This window comes from Synchiropus splendidus, chromosome 1 (assembly GCF_027744825.2).
Source record: "Synchiropus splendidus isolate RoL2022-P1 chromosome 1, RoL_Sspl_1.0, whole genome shotgun sequence".
NCBI classification, from domain to species: domain Eukaryota; kingdom Metazoa; phylum Chordata; class Actinopteri; order Syngnathiformes; family Callionymidae; genus Synchiropus; species Synchiropus splendidus.
In genome coordinates, this window is record NC_071334.1 from 59,274,137 (window position 1) to 59,288,285 (window position 14,149).

The window sequence follows — 14,149 nt, forward strand, 5'->3', positions numbered from 1 at the left end:
TGTGATATTTTTAATAGTGGATCGTCAGGTCCAGTACACTGTGCATTGTATTCCTGATTTTTAGATGGATGTGAATGTGGGTGCTGTTGCTGCTGCCCCCGCACCAGTTTTTGAAACTTCCTCCTTCTGACCATCGACCTGGCACTTCTCATGCTGGACCAGCCTGACTGCACACATTTCTCTGGGTAAATTGCTCCTGCGATCCGAGCTCTTACGTTTCCCATGAAAAGACTGATTTGCCACCTGTCCATCTGGAGTTCACAGAAGTTGACACATGCATTGTAGCATGACACATCCATCATGTGACAGGACAGTGGCATGAGTCATGAGAACCAGGAGAAATACGAAATCTGATTCCATTAATAACCCATTAAATGTTATGTACAGTGTGGTAAACAATGAAGCAAGGGAACGTCTTATATTTATAAGGATTGCAAATCAAAAGAAGTTCAAAAGATTTTATTTTTGGCCCGTAACTTGGACTACATGTAAAACCTTTGCTCACTGCATGTAACATAATTATTGAATGTCACAATATTATTACAAATGGATGAGCAAACTGTTCATATATATATGCCAAAGGAGGAAATAAAAAAAAAACAAAGGAAAAGTTATAAACATGAATCAAATTGTACCAAGACTTCAGCATATCTCCAGTAGTGGTTCTCGAGTCTCAGGGTAGCATATGATAAACCTCACTACACCTGTAGTATAAATGTGTTCCCAGTAGGACACAAGATAATGTGGTTTATATGTTTCATGCAAACTAATTGTTAACTCATTTAACTCTGAGTTTAGTGAGCGTAATCAGTAGCAGTAGTAAGTTATAGTAACACAAACTGCATTTCTAGATAGGTCAGAAATATAGTTTGTTCACTGTATTTCTGGGTTGAACTAAATGTAACTTTACAAGCCACTCCTGAAAAGCAGTGAATTTTGTGACACAAACTCTCCCCTGTGAATATGATTTATGTATCATTTACTATCTTCATATAAGCCAATATAAATGTTAATCTTTACGAAGGGACGTTTTTCAATCAGAATGATCTAAAATATGTCTCCTTTATTCCTCCATAACATACATAATATATGCGCTTTTTTGGCCCCATTTAAGACACTCGAGTTATTAGAATGACAACGCAAAGTAGTGAGTAACTTTGTTTCACGTGTTGTAAACGTATAAAACATGTATTTGAATGAGAAGATACTTGAGAACAAGTTGCTGCATAACGGCAACGGACAGTTATAGTGTTATAACAGCATCGTGTGTGTACAGAAGGGGGCAGTGTTCCAGTAGCTCTGGATTGTGAGCTGGTGTTACCAGTGAAGAAGAGAGCATCCAGACGCACCCGGCTTCTTGTCCGCGTAAAGCGCCTTCCACTCTGTTGTCGGTATGTCATTACAATGGTTTTGCAGACGGTGAGGAACGCGATGTTATATGTTCGTGGTTTCTCCAGAAATGTTTTGTGGCAACGACTCACTGCAACAGTTTGAAGAAACGATGCTGTGAAAGTACGCGGTCGTCGTCGTTTGCCGGCTTTATCATCCGCATCAGTGTCACTTCTACGAAAACGCTCGGTCGTTAAGGAAGTTGCGCGGACACAAATTTTAGATTTTATTTTATTTTTTTCGTGATGTGAGGCTTGCTTTAGTCGGTTCGTTTGCGGCTGGTCGTCGAAGGAGCGACGGGGGGAGGAGAGACGGACAGTCGACGTGGTTCACCGAGCAGGATCTGCTGCTGCTGTTCGCCCACTCGCCACCAAAAACATGCACCTGAAGGACCCGCAGGTGACACCTCTGTTCACGGACGTGCTCTGCCAGTGTCGATCCACGGACAGCCATCCTGTTCTGGAGGACGCCTCTTCAGCATCAGCATCGAAATCGGCCAAACGGACGCCGGTGGTCGAGCCGTGCCATAACGTCCATCACTGTGACGTGTGCGGGGAACCGGAGCAGGAACACCGACTGAAGGTTCTGTTCCAGGTCCTGGACGTGAACCGTGATGGGGGCATCTGTGTCAACGACCTCACAATTGGACTCAAGAAGCTGGGAGTCCATCGGACTGAACATGAGCTCATGGTAGGTAGACTGTTTTATTCTGCATTCTATATTTTTTGCTGAATTTTACTTTTGGATTTTTAAATAAGCCTTGTAAAGATTGTTCTTGTCATTAAAATTGAATTGGTTGTTCCCGTCATCCTTCAGAGATTCCCACAAACATTTGTCTCATACTTTTGTAATCAAATTAGTTTAACCTGTCTGGCTTTAGGTGTTTATTTTGTTTGTTAGATGTTGATATGATCAGACATTTTAACATTTGCTTGAGAGATAATGTCAGTGTAATGGTCAGATTTGCCTTGTTTGAAATAAAGGTGTTTGTAAACTAAAAAAGGTTATGCAAATAATAAATAATGCATAAATAATTGAATGAATAAATAGTAGATAAAAGGTCATGTTTTTGAATTGGTGAACTCTCGAGGAGGGCCCATTTCCAAAGCTGTGACTTTCAGGCGACTGTTGGCACTTGAATGTGTCATGGTGAGGATGAGGATAAGCTTCTCAGCAGGAAAACAGAGGGAATGACCATTAATACTTGAGGACAAGTTATTGCTCGCCAACGCTAGCCCTTTCCAGGAAATGAAATATTAGGAGTCACAAGTTATTGGCTGGCTCTAAGATAAGTTTGCTGTGCTGCACCATATGCAGAGAGATGATTTGGGCTGGTGTGTCCCTTAGATATTGAGTACATGGACGTATAGTCATCCATCCCAGAGTCATTGTAGGGCTAAAACCATTTGAGGTGAATTACGGAATTATATCCCAATAGCATGGCATGGGCCAGGTACTGGTTTATTGAGAAAATGATATGTTTCCGCTGGTTAAATATGTGCATTTCTGTTTGCTGCGTGGGTTTGTTGCATAAATCACCTATAAGCCAATTTTGGTGAAGATAAACAAGAGCATCAGTGATTTAAGGCATATTTCCTGTGTGTGTGTTTGGCATATGATGACATCACATCACAGGCAGGGTCATGTGAGTTCACATGGGTTGTGGTGTTCCCCCATGTTGGGAACAGTGCTTACCGCCCAGACAGAATAGGTGACATTAGTCTTTCTACTGACAGTCATCAAAAAAGAGATAAGATAAGACATTTCATCTACATTTGTTGGTGCTGGATCACAAAATTTATAGTGTCCTGTCCTGTCCTGTTCATTCTTCTCATGGAATTCTTACTGGCTTGAATGTTATTTGTTATACACCTGTTGTGTTCAATGATTCTTCTGCCTGTATTGAAATTGACCTAAATTTTGCTGTTGAAAACAAACCTTGTTTATCGTCTTGTTGATTAGACATTGGTCACTAAAGTGCTGAGCCAAGAGCACGTTTGGTACCAGACAACATAGTGTCGTGGACATCACAGATCCACACATGGTACACACGGCCCAGTTTTTAAGGTGAAAACAGACTTGGACAGTTGAACAATTATTTAGACACAAGTTTGGTTTTTTAACAATTTGAACACATTTGAATTGTTTATCCACATCCTTAATCCCATATTATCAGGAGGTGCAGCGAGTCTGCCTGTCAGAGTAAACTCTTTATCAAATTTGGGTATCAGCCAGCCGTACAGAAGCTTCAAATGTTCAATGAAATAACAATACTGAAAGTGGATACACATCTGTTGGCAGTCGTCTGCTGTTCTCTCTAAGCAGACATGTACATGACAAGGCATCAGAACAGACATAGGTTGAGCAAACTGCCTTTCGGTTGAAAGTAAAAATGAAATAGCCAGCTGGATGCTCAGAAAGACCCAGAAGATTGAGTGGGAGGGGGAGTCATTACTCAGCAGAATCTCTGCTGCCATTGAATTACAGTGTGGGGGAAGCCCTGTGCTCCTCCCCCCTTACTGGTCTATCTGACAGGAAGAAATGAATTCCCTCTTGAGCCATCTTGTCCTCTATTGGTGGAAGTGCTGGCTCCATGTGTCGTCACTGCGACCTGCCACTATGAGGCTCTCTGATTGGCCGAGGTTAACTGCAGTGAAGATGCAGGTTTCCTGTGGCTGACTGCTGCATTACTTCGGATGCTGATAGTAAAGCCGGCTTCTCAAGGATTTCCAACATGGGAACGTTGTGCTTTCTAGGTTGGCTTTTGATGATGGATTTAATGTTTTGATGGAGTCACGTGGACCTGAATGTGGACTGTATATATTTTTGTAAATACTTTTACACACTGACAGAGGACCGTGGACTCAGTGGATATTACTCCACTGGTTCTCTAAGTTTGCCAGTGTGACTCATCTGAGATACAGTGAGCATCATCTCAGCCTCTTTTGGTCTGTGTGCAGTGCACCTTTACTAGTCTCAGAGATGCTGAAGGACATGTGGAGCTTTATATGCCAGAGCCTCTATGGATGGACTGGGGACAGTCCTGCTGAGAACCAGTCAAAAGGGGAGGAGAGGGAGTGCCCTGATCTCTGTACAAATGTGTCAGCTGGTTCCAGGAAGCAAACAGGACAGTCAGCTGACAGTGAAGATGAAAATTGTAGTTCAGTGATTCCAAAGAAGACTGTACTGTTGCTGATGGTCGATCCATCTAGTGACCATGAACAGGTAACACATATTTCTAGGTGCATTTATGCACTCTTTATCAGCAATGTGTCTGCAATATGTGCAACATGGGTGATTTATTAGTAACCGTGGGTGAATAGAAATAATGTTATTTTAAGATGAGCATGGAATGATAGCTCAGTTTAAAATGTGTGCCTTGTAAAAATATGATATAAAATATTATGTACATAATAATATACAAATCAGTGGTATGTGGACTCTGGAAATATTTTTCTATTTGAAGTTAAATAAATTAAAATACCTGAAATTCCAGTGTGCTGTGCTGAAGCAAATAAATCATTAGACTGATTTCTGTTACCAACGACGCATGCACATGTGTGTTTGTGATGCAAGAAAACATTTGAAAATAACGTTTGGCAGTGAAACAGGCTGCACAGTTTTTAATGAATGAAAATCTACACAAAACAAACTTGATTTAGACCGTTTCAAGTAGATTTTAATTCATCTTGAGAAGATGGAAGAGAAACACTGACCAACAGTGGAATGGATTAACAAGGGTGAAACACACGCCTGAACTTTTTGGGGTAAAATCTCTGCCCGAAGAGTGGCAAAAGAAAATAGCTCCAAGGTAATGTACACTGGAATTTGGATTAACCTGTGAATCTGGCCTTCCTGTCACGGTAACCACAAGATGCACTGTTTTCACGATTGCAAAATTTTGGTTGGGACCTGTCTCTTACCAGGAGTGCCGACTTTCTCATCACATCACATCTCAATTGGAATCAAGGCACCATATTCGACCATATTGTGTCTGTCAGCTGGCAACTTACAAAACATCACAAGTCATACAGTCAACCAGCGCTTAGTCCTGGTTAGGGTTGCGGGGAGGGCTGGAGCCTATCCCTGCAGTCATTGGGCGAGAGGCAGGAATACACCCTGGACAGGTCACTAGGCCATCTCAGGGCACACACACCATTCACACACACGCAAAAGAGACAATTTTACCAAATAACCTAGTGAGCTTGTGTTTGGATAGTGGGAGGAAATCGGAGTACCCTGGATAAAACCTACACGCACATGCAGAAATGCCGCCGGGGATCGAACCTGCAACCTTCCTCATCCTCCTACATCTTTCTTATGCTCTACTCTCTGACAAAAACATGTCCCTTTTTTGAAAAGAAGGTACTCATTGAGCTATTTAAGTTGGTAAAGATTTGGTGGAGGTGAAGTGCCAATGAAGAGCTACAGCTTTTAGATGAATGGTTAAGATTATCAAGGTCTTTGAATTGGTGATGGGCAAAAGTCAAGGTGTCAAACTTGGTCACACTCAAAAAATAGAGTAAAAGTAAATGATATCAGAGCTTTAAACACTCAGTTGAGTTTAAGACATGAAGTATGTCAGATTGAAGTGATTTGTGTGTTGCAGCCAGACATAATTATTTAGTACTCCGGATGTGGCCCAAAGGCCTTAAGATTGATATGCCAGCACTTAAATTTAGCAGGAGATGTTATCCTGGAGAGGTGCTGATCTTGAGTGACCTCGTGCTTCACATGTCTTGAAAATGTGAGTCAAGTAATCTCTGGGAGGATAGGCTTCTGACAGTAACCAACGTCAAACTGATATTTTAGGTTAAGTTATAAATGTCAGTTACCATCCGTTCCAGTTAAGCACAGTATGAGAGATGGTATCTGTTTTGAAAAAAAGCTTTTCCCTGCAAAAGGAGAATTTAATTTTGCTGACAGGCTTATCTTCCCCCTCGACTAATGTCACCTTTTCACTGTTTTCTCTGTCAGAGTCTCGGTCTTTAGAAATCCAGATCAATTAGTTTTCCCATGGGGCCACTAGCTGACAGGTGTCCCGAGATGAATGGTTTTGTTCTCTTCAACAGAAATGGGCTTTTCCTGAGGTTCTATTTCAGAACAGCTGTCTCCCTCCATCGCTGTTGGGAGCAGTCATTGCTATTTCTAAACTGAAACATTTTATTTGAGGGAAAACATCTGCTGAGCTCATCGTTGGGTCCACTGGTGCACATGGTTGACTTCAGCAGTCTGCTGGACATCATCCAGAGTTGCCAGGCGACTCAACGCAGCCATTTCCTGCTGCTAAGTGTATAATCTCGTTTCAGCGCATTGCTTGTAAGTCCTTCCACTTGGCTCGACAGGTCGTATTGCCAGAAAGTACTGGATTGTCTATAAAGTGGTTTAGACTACAGTCCACAGGGCACAGATGGCAGCTGGTGGAGGCTTTCCTGGTCAGATGACCTTTCCAACAGAGGTGCTTTAGCCAACTCCCCTCCCCCCACGAATGTGTAAACATGTCACTTTTCTCGTTACAGAAAATAGTGAAAGCTGGAGACAAAGATATGGACGGGCAGCTGGACTTTGAGGAATTTGTGCACTATCTTCGAGATCACGAGAAGAAACTGCGGCTGGTATTCAAGAGTCTGGACAGAAAGAATGATGGTGAGGAATGTTGGAACGTGACCGTCTAATCTCCTACCAAATTATGGGGAATAATTTGAGAATCATGGAATATATTGATCAAAACTAGTGGTGGGAAATGTAATTTAATTGAACAGTTTGCTCTCCAGACAACAGGGAACCTTTGTAAGTGCAGGAGTTCCTGGTCCACTGATCACACTGATGCACAAGACACGTGGCAGCTAGGATGATAACAACAACAACAAACATGGAGGAATCCCTGAACAAAAGCAAACAAAAGCTTCTGTTGGCTTTTGTTTCAGGGATGTTTTTCACTACACAATGGCCAGGGTTTCCACTACTCTGAATGTATTTGAAATTCTTATAAAATTGAAATTCTTCTACAAATATTTTCAAGACATTAAAAGAGCTTTAGTTTAGATAAGGTGATATAAAAACTTTTGTTGTTTAAATGTATGTATGGGTCCATCATTTGATTCAGTAATATACCAAATTCATTCAAATAAAAAAATGTGGCAAATATTCTCATACCATTAAACTGCGATTAATTGAGATTAATTAATCACAAATTATCTAATTAACCAGATACTTTTTTTAATCGAATCCCACCCCTAATTAAAACATAAACATTGTGAAGTCATACTTCCTCATTTTAAAATACGTGTCCCCCGTTATGATGAAAAGTAGCTCTCTAAAGATCAAAACTGACCTTCATGCTGACATTTCTTATGGAACAAAATCCTTCAAATATGTCCATGTAGACTTGTGAATTCTTGTGTTCCAGGTCAGATCGACTCGCAGGAAATCATGCAGTCGCTGCGTGACCTGGGAGTCAGCATCTCGAAGGAGCAAGCGGAGAAAATACTGAAAAGGTTAGAAGCAAAAACATGCTGTGATCTTCTGTCATTACCTCAGTGCATGGCAGTTTAATGGAATCCCTTCACTGTTCATTGATGTTTGCCATCATTGTGTCTCCTCATCCTTCTATAGTTGACACTCATCTAGTTCCACTAATTCTTTGTCTGTCTGTGTGTTCCTCTCTTTGGCTGATCTCAGAATAAGGAGGGGTCATATCTGGGCCCCTATCTTGTAGTAAGTAGTCACTGCCATAGTTTCCTTGATCAGCCAGTGACTCTGTACGTGGAAAGACAATCCGGGGTCATTGCAGTTCAAAGCTCACCGTCTCCTTCTTGTTTGCAGTATGGACAAAAATGGAACAATGACCATCGACTGGAATGAGTGGCGGGATTACCACCTCCTGCATCCTGCTGATAACATCCCTGAGATCATCCTCTACTGGAAACACTCCACGGTACTCACTCTTGGACTTTGCTCTGTCGTGTACCACGTGTAGCCCCGTGTCCTTGGTCGCCTCAAGAACAACGCAGAGAGACTTGGATCGAAGCATCTGAATGTTTGTGAATGTCACATCACGACCTGTTGGGGGACAGACTGGAGAGGTTGCCACACGCCACACTCACATGCTTTGATGTTCATCTATGAATTTGCTCCGTTGTCTCCTTAGTGACTTTAAAGAAGTAGTAATGTGACTTTATGCGACTTGTATGAATAATATCTATTAAACATTTACTCAAAACTAGGGCAGAGGACACAGTACTTCCTTATCGCCCTTCACTGGAATTAAGAATGAAACTGGAAGAATACCAAAACACTGAGGACAAAACTATATGCCCAACAGCTTTATCCCAGTATATGTAAAGCTTAGAAACTCAAATCTGATGCCACATTAGAATGAAACGTGGATTTGCGTATACAGTCACAAGTGTGGAACTGAATGATATTGAAGAATGAACAATGGAGGTTGATGGCGAGCCTCCAGACTTACGCCCTCACTTCTTGTAATCATTTATCATGACCATAAAACATAGTAATCTCACTTTCATTGTTCCTCAACAGCACACGCCTCCAAATACTTGTACTGTGTACTAAAGGAATCACACAATCTATCGAGTCACGGCGACTCAGAGCCATGTCTATTAGTCCCATATAAACGGCAAAATATTGTGTTCCTAACATTGTATTTTGTGCACAGATTTTTGACGTTGGCGAGAGTTTGATCGTACCAGACGAGTTCACAGCTGAAGAGAAAAAAACAGGAATGTTGTGGCGACATCTGGTGGCTGGTGGAGGAGCTGGCGCAGTGTCACGGACGTGCACTGCACCACTGGACAGACTGAAAGTTTTGATGCAGGTGGGACATGACACTCATCTTGCGGTTACAATGGTTTCTGACTCTGAGCTCCCTGCAGGTCCACTCCTCCAAGAGCAACAACATGCGTATAACTGGAGGCTTCACTCTGATGCTCAAGGAGGGGGGCGTGAGGTCCCTGTGGAGAGGAAATGGTATCAATGTTGTCAAGATTGCTCCCGAATCTGCCATCAAGTTCATGGCCTACGAGCAGGTGCGTGTGCCCCTGCGGATGTGGAGCTAATATCTTGACACCTTGTGACCAAAATTCTGCTTTGACCATCAGATCAAGCGATTAATTGGAAGCAAACAGGAGACACTGGGGATCTCGGAGAGATTTGTGGCTGGGTCTCTGGCGGGAGCCATTGCTCAGAGCAGCATCTACCCAATGGAGGTATGAAATCAGACTTGACCTCCCTTTAGAGTTTCAAACAAGACGACTAATTGGTGATTGTGTTTCTATGCAGAAATGTCCTCTTGGATCTTTTGTCTTTTGAGTGGCTGGTTAAATTTTTAGCCTTGAAGGCATCATCTGACACTGGACTGTGACCTCTTATCAGGAGGAAAACAGACCTTCATACACAAACTCACATTCTGTGTGAGCAACTCGTTTTAATATGACCAATAATGCACCGTTTATGTATGTCTGCTGTACAGAAAGATTCTCTGTGAATCCGAAATGCAACCGTGTAGGCTTAACTCCACGTCCCTGTCCTCTCAGGTGCTGAAGACACGGTTAGCACTGAGGAAGACGGGCCAGTACTCAGGAATCTTGGACTGCGCCAAACACATCCTACACAAGGAAGGTCCGGCGGCTTTCTACAAGGGTTACGTGCCCAACATGCTGGGCATCATCCCCTACGCAGGCATCGACCTGGCTGTGTATGAGGTGTGTGCTGCAGCGCTCTCTACAGTTCTTCGCTGTTTCTTTACCTAATCCTTGTCTCTCTGCTGCTTGGCTAGACTTTGAAGAATTCCTGGTTGCAGCGCTTTGCCACTGAGAGTGCGGATCCGGGCGTGTTTGTGCTTCTGGCATGCGGCACCACTTCGAGCACATGTGGACAGTTAGCCAGTTACCCACTGGCTCTAGTCCGGACACGGATGCAGGCACAAGGTAAGGTTAGTCGAGCGTCTTCAGTGTGCTATGCTGCTGGCAGGAGTCAGCTTCCTCAGTTGAATGAAGTTGAACCGTGGAGGTGGAGATCACACTCCCGACTCACGTCCTCAATTCCTTATTTTGACCTAATCACCTAATCTACCGTGACCTTAGAGCATTGTCTTTTCACTTTCTCTTCTCTTGTAGTTTAATTCTGAGCAAAGTCAACTAAAAAGGTAGCATAAACTGATCTGAGATATGAGAGATCCGTCAACACCCCATACCGCAGTTCCTTTTTTTGTTTGGGTCACACGCCTCTTCCAAACCCAAGGCACTATATTCAGTAGTTGTGGCAGCCACATTGACTATGGGGCTCTTCACAATGTGTTTGGCTCACCGCTCAGCAAACTGGTTTTGGTCGTGGACTTGATCCCGCCTGGAAAGCTGCACTTTCACATTGTCCTGGGAAGCTCTCAGAGCAGGGTGAGCTTCTCGCCTCAGTTGACTCGGCGCTAGATGCTGGAATCTACGTGTACAGCACAACTCCACACAAACATGATAAATGCAGAGCAGTAAAGGGACTGATCGCTGTCTGGGCCGACAACATCGTTCAACAACAAACTCCCAGAACACTGGGGTGAGCAGCCGGGAGCTGGTGCTGGGGAACAGGAGTGGAGCGCAGTAGTCTCGCTATGTGGCAGGTGTTTGACAACTCACATGTTTTCGCCTTTATCAGGCTAATAAACACCTGATTTTATTGACCCACAGATTAATGTAAATTAATAATGTTGGGCTCTACATTAACTGTTTTCACTGCTGTGATTCTGCAGCGCCGCAGCTGTCTGCATGTGGAGAACAGCGAATATTTTTCTGAAGATTACCAGACTAGTCATTTTTGATGTCTGGATCTGTATTTCACAGATAAAACTAGCTTTATTGTCAGAGTAGTGTGGATAAATCAAGACGCTCCGTATTACACAGCTTGTTTTACTCGTGAAATTAACATAACAAGACTCTTTCATGTTTAGTTTTGGCTGTGAAACGTCACATTCTGTTACAGCTGTGGTGGAGCTCCGTCATCACATAAGGTCTGAGATGACGATGACTCGTAATGTTAAGAAGTGACAGAGAAATAAGGTGATGATCAAAGAAAGGTTCGGGCTCGCTTTGCGCTTCGTCATGGGTCACAAACCAGCTATTTTGCGCAGAGTGCTGCCAGCTGAGGAGAAACAAAAGGACATCACCTGAGGCGCAGAGGTGCGAGGCTGCACAGCAGGGAGTGAATCAGATTCAACAGATGTTGATCTTATTGGAAATATTAACACAGCACTGCTTTCGTTAGCCGACAAAACGCACAAAAGCGTTCAATCAAAATAAATTGACAGCACAGTGCACAATGTCACACTGCAAAAACTGAGATTTGTGCATGTGCAGACTTGTTGCTATTTCTTTGTCTCTTACGTCTTCAAACATACAAAGCAGATTGGAAAGCCACTTAAATGGAAGACATCAGTTGCACATCTATACATGACAAGCCAAGCTTTAGGCGGTGTCATGACACTGAAGTGTGCTCTGTGACCCTCAGCTACTCTGGGAGGAGGGCCTCAGATGAGCATGTCGGGACTGTTCGGGCACATCATCAGAACTGAAGGCTTCACTGGACTCTACCGAGGCTTGGCGCCCAACTTCATGAAGGTCATTCCATCAGTCAGCATCAGCTACGTCGTCTACGAGTACCTCAAGATCGCTCTGGGGGCTCAGTCAAAGTGATGTGATGAGGAGACTTCAAATGTGAAGTATGAATCATAAAACATGCTGCTTAACTTGAGCTTCTCCGCTGCTTGATATTTGTTCAAAGGTGCAGCTTCTTCTCTGAGCAGACTGAAAAATGTTTACATAGAAATGGCTGATATTATTGGAGTGACTGCACTGCCTTGGCAGAGCAGCTGAAGGGCTCTGCTAAGACATGTCCCAAAACAATCATCATCTTTGTAATGTGGAAGTAGCCACCTGTGAGTATTAGTCCTATAATACATGATCTATGCCGCACAGCCCCCGCAGCGGTGCATCCGTCTTATATCAGGCAAGTCAACAACACAAACAGTTAAGATGCATGTTTCCACAGTGAGAAAAATAACTCCAATTTAAAGTAAGAGTTTGCACTAGAGCTCTTCTTCCTGCTCTGCCATGAACTGCTGCTTCTGATAAATCTCAACACGTGTTGTTGTAGTGAGAATATCTGCTCCAGGAATTGCACAATCCCTTGTTGTATGCAACATATTTGCACAGTGATGGGGTGTGGCTTGTGAAGCAGTGGCAATCGAAGCTTTCGATACTTCATGTAAAATCTAAAAAATAAAAGGGCGAATGGCATCAAGACTACGCATATGAGGCACCAAAATGGGTGTCAGTGTTTCAGGAGTCTTTTCCCTGGGGCAGACCCAGACCCACATGGACGATTATGTCTTTCAGTTGTCCTGGGAACCCCTCAGTATCTGCCCTGACAGGCTGACACAGGAAGGCTCGTGTGTTGGCTGTGGCCCTCAAAGAATAAATTAGACCTCTGAGACTTAACTATAGTTCATTTGCAACTTATTGTTTTTTTTTACATCTAAACAAGTTAGAGCTGAGCGGGAGTTACACTGTGATCTGTGTGGCTTAGACAGTAATATGGATTCTGAAGAGAAAACACGTCTACGTCTAGACACTGATGTAAGAAAGTCACTTCAATTCTTCATTTAAAAAGATATAGTTTTGCCAATGCTATTTACATATATTTTTTAATGTTTGCCTCTATGTAAAGATATTTGCATTGCTCATTCTCGTCATTTGAAATTGTAAAGTTTTGCCATTACTAAGGTCACTGGGTTCCATCAAGTGACTGGACACTTCCTGTGTCGAATCACACAGTGTTTGCTGTGGAATTAGTTTGCACTTTAAGAGACTGTTTGACTCCACTTTTATTGCGATTTTGCAGATTTCTGTCTTTCATTGACAGGTTTGTTGTCTGCATTTGCACTGTACATTGATCATTGTGAATTTTGAAGTAGAGCCAAAAATTCAGTCTGAGGATTTTTCCTAGTGCAACTTTTTTTAAATACCCATTTCCATGTAGGCTTTTGGAATTTTGGAATTTTTTTGTGGAATTTTAAAATGCAAATGAGTTATATTTTGGTTTAATCAAAAACCCAGTTGAACTGTAACCCACCTGAATTTTGAAAGACTAGTTCCTCAGATGTTTTGTGTTGACCGCTGCCTTATTAAGAACCACATCTGCATTGGAAACCTTGTAGTGTCTTTGTGGCTGATGGAGGACACATAAAGCTTTGACACTGCTGTAGACAAAGTGGAAAAAAGTACATGTTTTCTTTACCCTTTACCTCAAAGCATTGTCATTTTATTTTTATTAAAAAGAGGTTTAACCCCTCTTTTATGTCTTAAGAGTAGCCATACTTGATTTTAAACTGACCATCTGCCAGTAGAACTTGAAATGTACTGGGGTATTAAACTGTATTGACTGAAGGTTAGGATATATTGGTCAATGGTGACTTAGCGCACTACATGTATTCTATATATTTATATTTGTAATTTATTTTGTTATGACGCTGTATGTTGCAACAGAGAGTATGATTTTTGGAAGAGTAGCTGTATGTTTATAGTTGCATCCACTGAAAGAATGTGATGGTGAAAATAATATATGAATGCTTCTTGTATGAAACAAATTGTCAAGTAAATATGTTCAACATTAAAGTTCCTCAGAGCGTTTTACTTGTTGGCTTTCATTTAGCTTGGATTGCTGAACTGTAAACAAAGGAAACATTGTGCTCCGG

At 42.4% G+C, this 14,149-nt stretch overlaps 1 protein-coding gene across 3 annotated transcripts; it reads left to right on the forward strand.

The window, feature by feature from the left end:
* The first annotated feature begins 1,329 nt into the window (after positions 1–1,329).
* On the forward strand, positions 1,330–14,074 carry slc25a25b (solute carrier family 25 member 25b). Of its 3 annotated transcripts, none has more exons than XM_053884475.1 (11): positions 1,330–2,079; positions 6,909–7,035; positions 7,799–7,886; positions 8,071–8,106; positions 8,215–8,326; positions 9,068–9,226; positions 9,285–9,437; positions 9,510–9,617; positions 9,945–10,112; positions 10,187–10,337; positions 11,905–14,074. In XM_053884475.1, exons 1-11 carry the CDS (start codon positions 1,768–1,770, stop codon positions 12,087–12,089), a joined length of 1,599 nt encoding a protein of 532 aa, XP_053740450.1. In that variant the 5' UTR covers positions 1,330–1,767; the 3' UTR covers positions 12,090–14,074. The 3 variants fall into 3 exon arrangements, with proteins under 3 accessions (XP_053740450.1, XP_053740458.1, XP_053740461.1); XM_053884486.1 differs by lacking the exon at positions 1,330–2,079 and adding an exon at positions 4,027–4,614; XM_053884483.1 differs by lacking the exon at positions 8,071–8,106.
* Positions 14,075–14,149: the final 75 nt, after the last annotated feature.

Excerpts from the sequence above, each read along its gene's own strand:
- slc25a25b (XM_053884475.1), top strand. The coding sequence starts at position 1,768 with ATGCACCTGAAGGACCCGCAGGTGACACCTCTGTTCACGGACGTGCTC. Across the intron at positions 7,036-7,798 it reads TCTGGACAGAAAGAATGATG|GTCAGATCGACTCGCAGGAA; the intron begins GTGAGGAATGTT and ends CTTGTGTTCCAG. Across the intron at positions 9,438-9,509 it reads AGTTCATGGCCTACGAGCAG|ATCAAGCGATTAATTGGAAG; the intron begins GTGCGTGTGCCC and ends TTTGACCATCAG.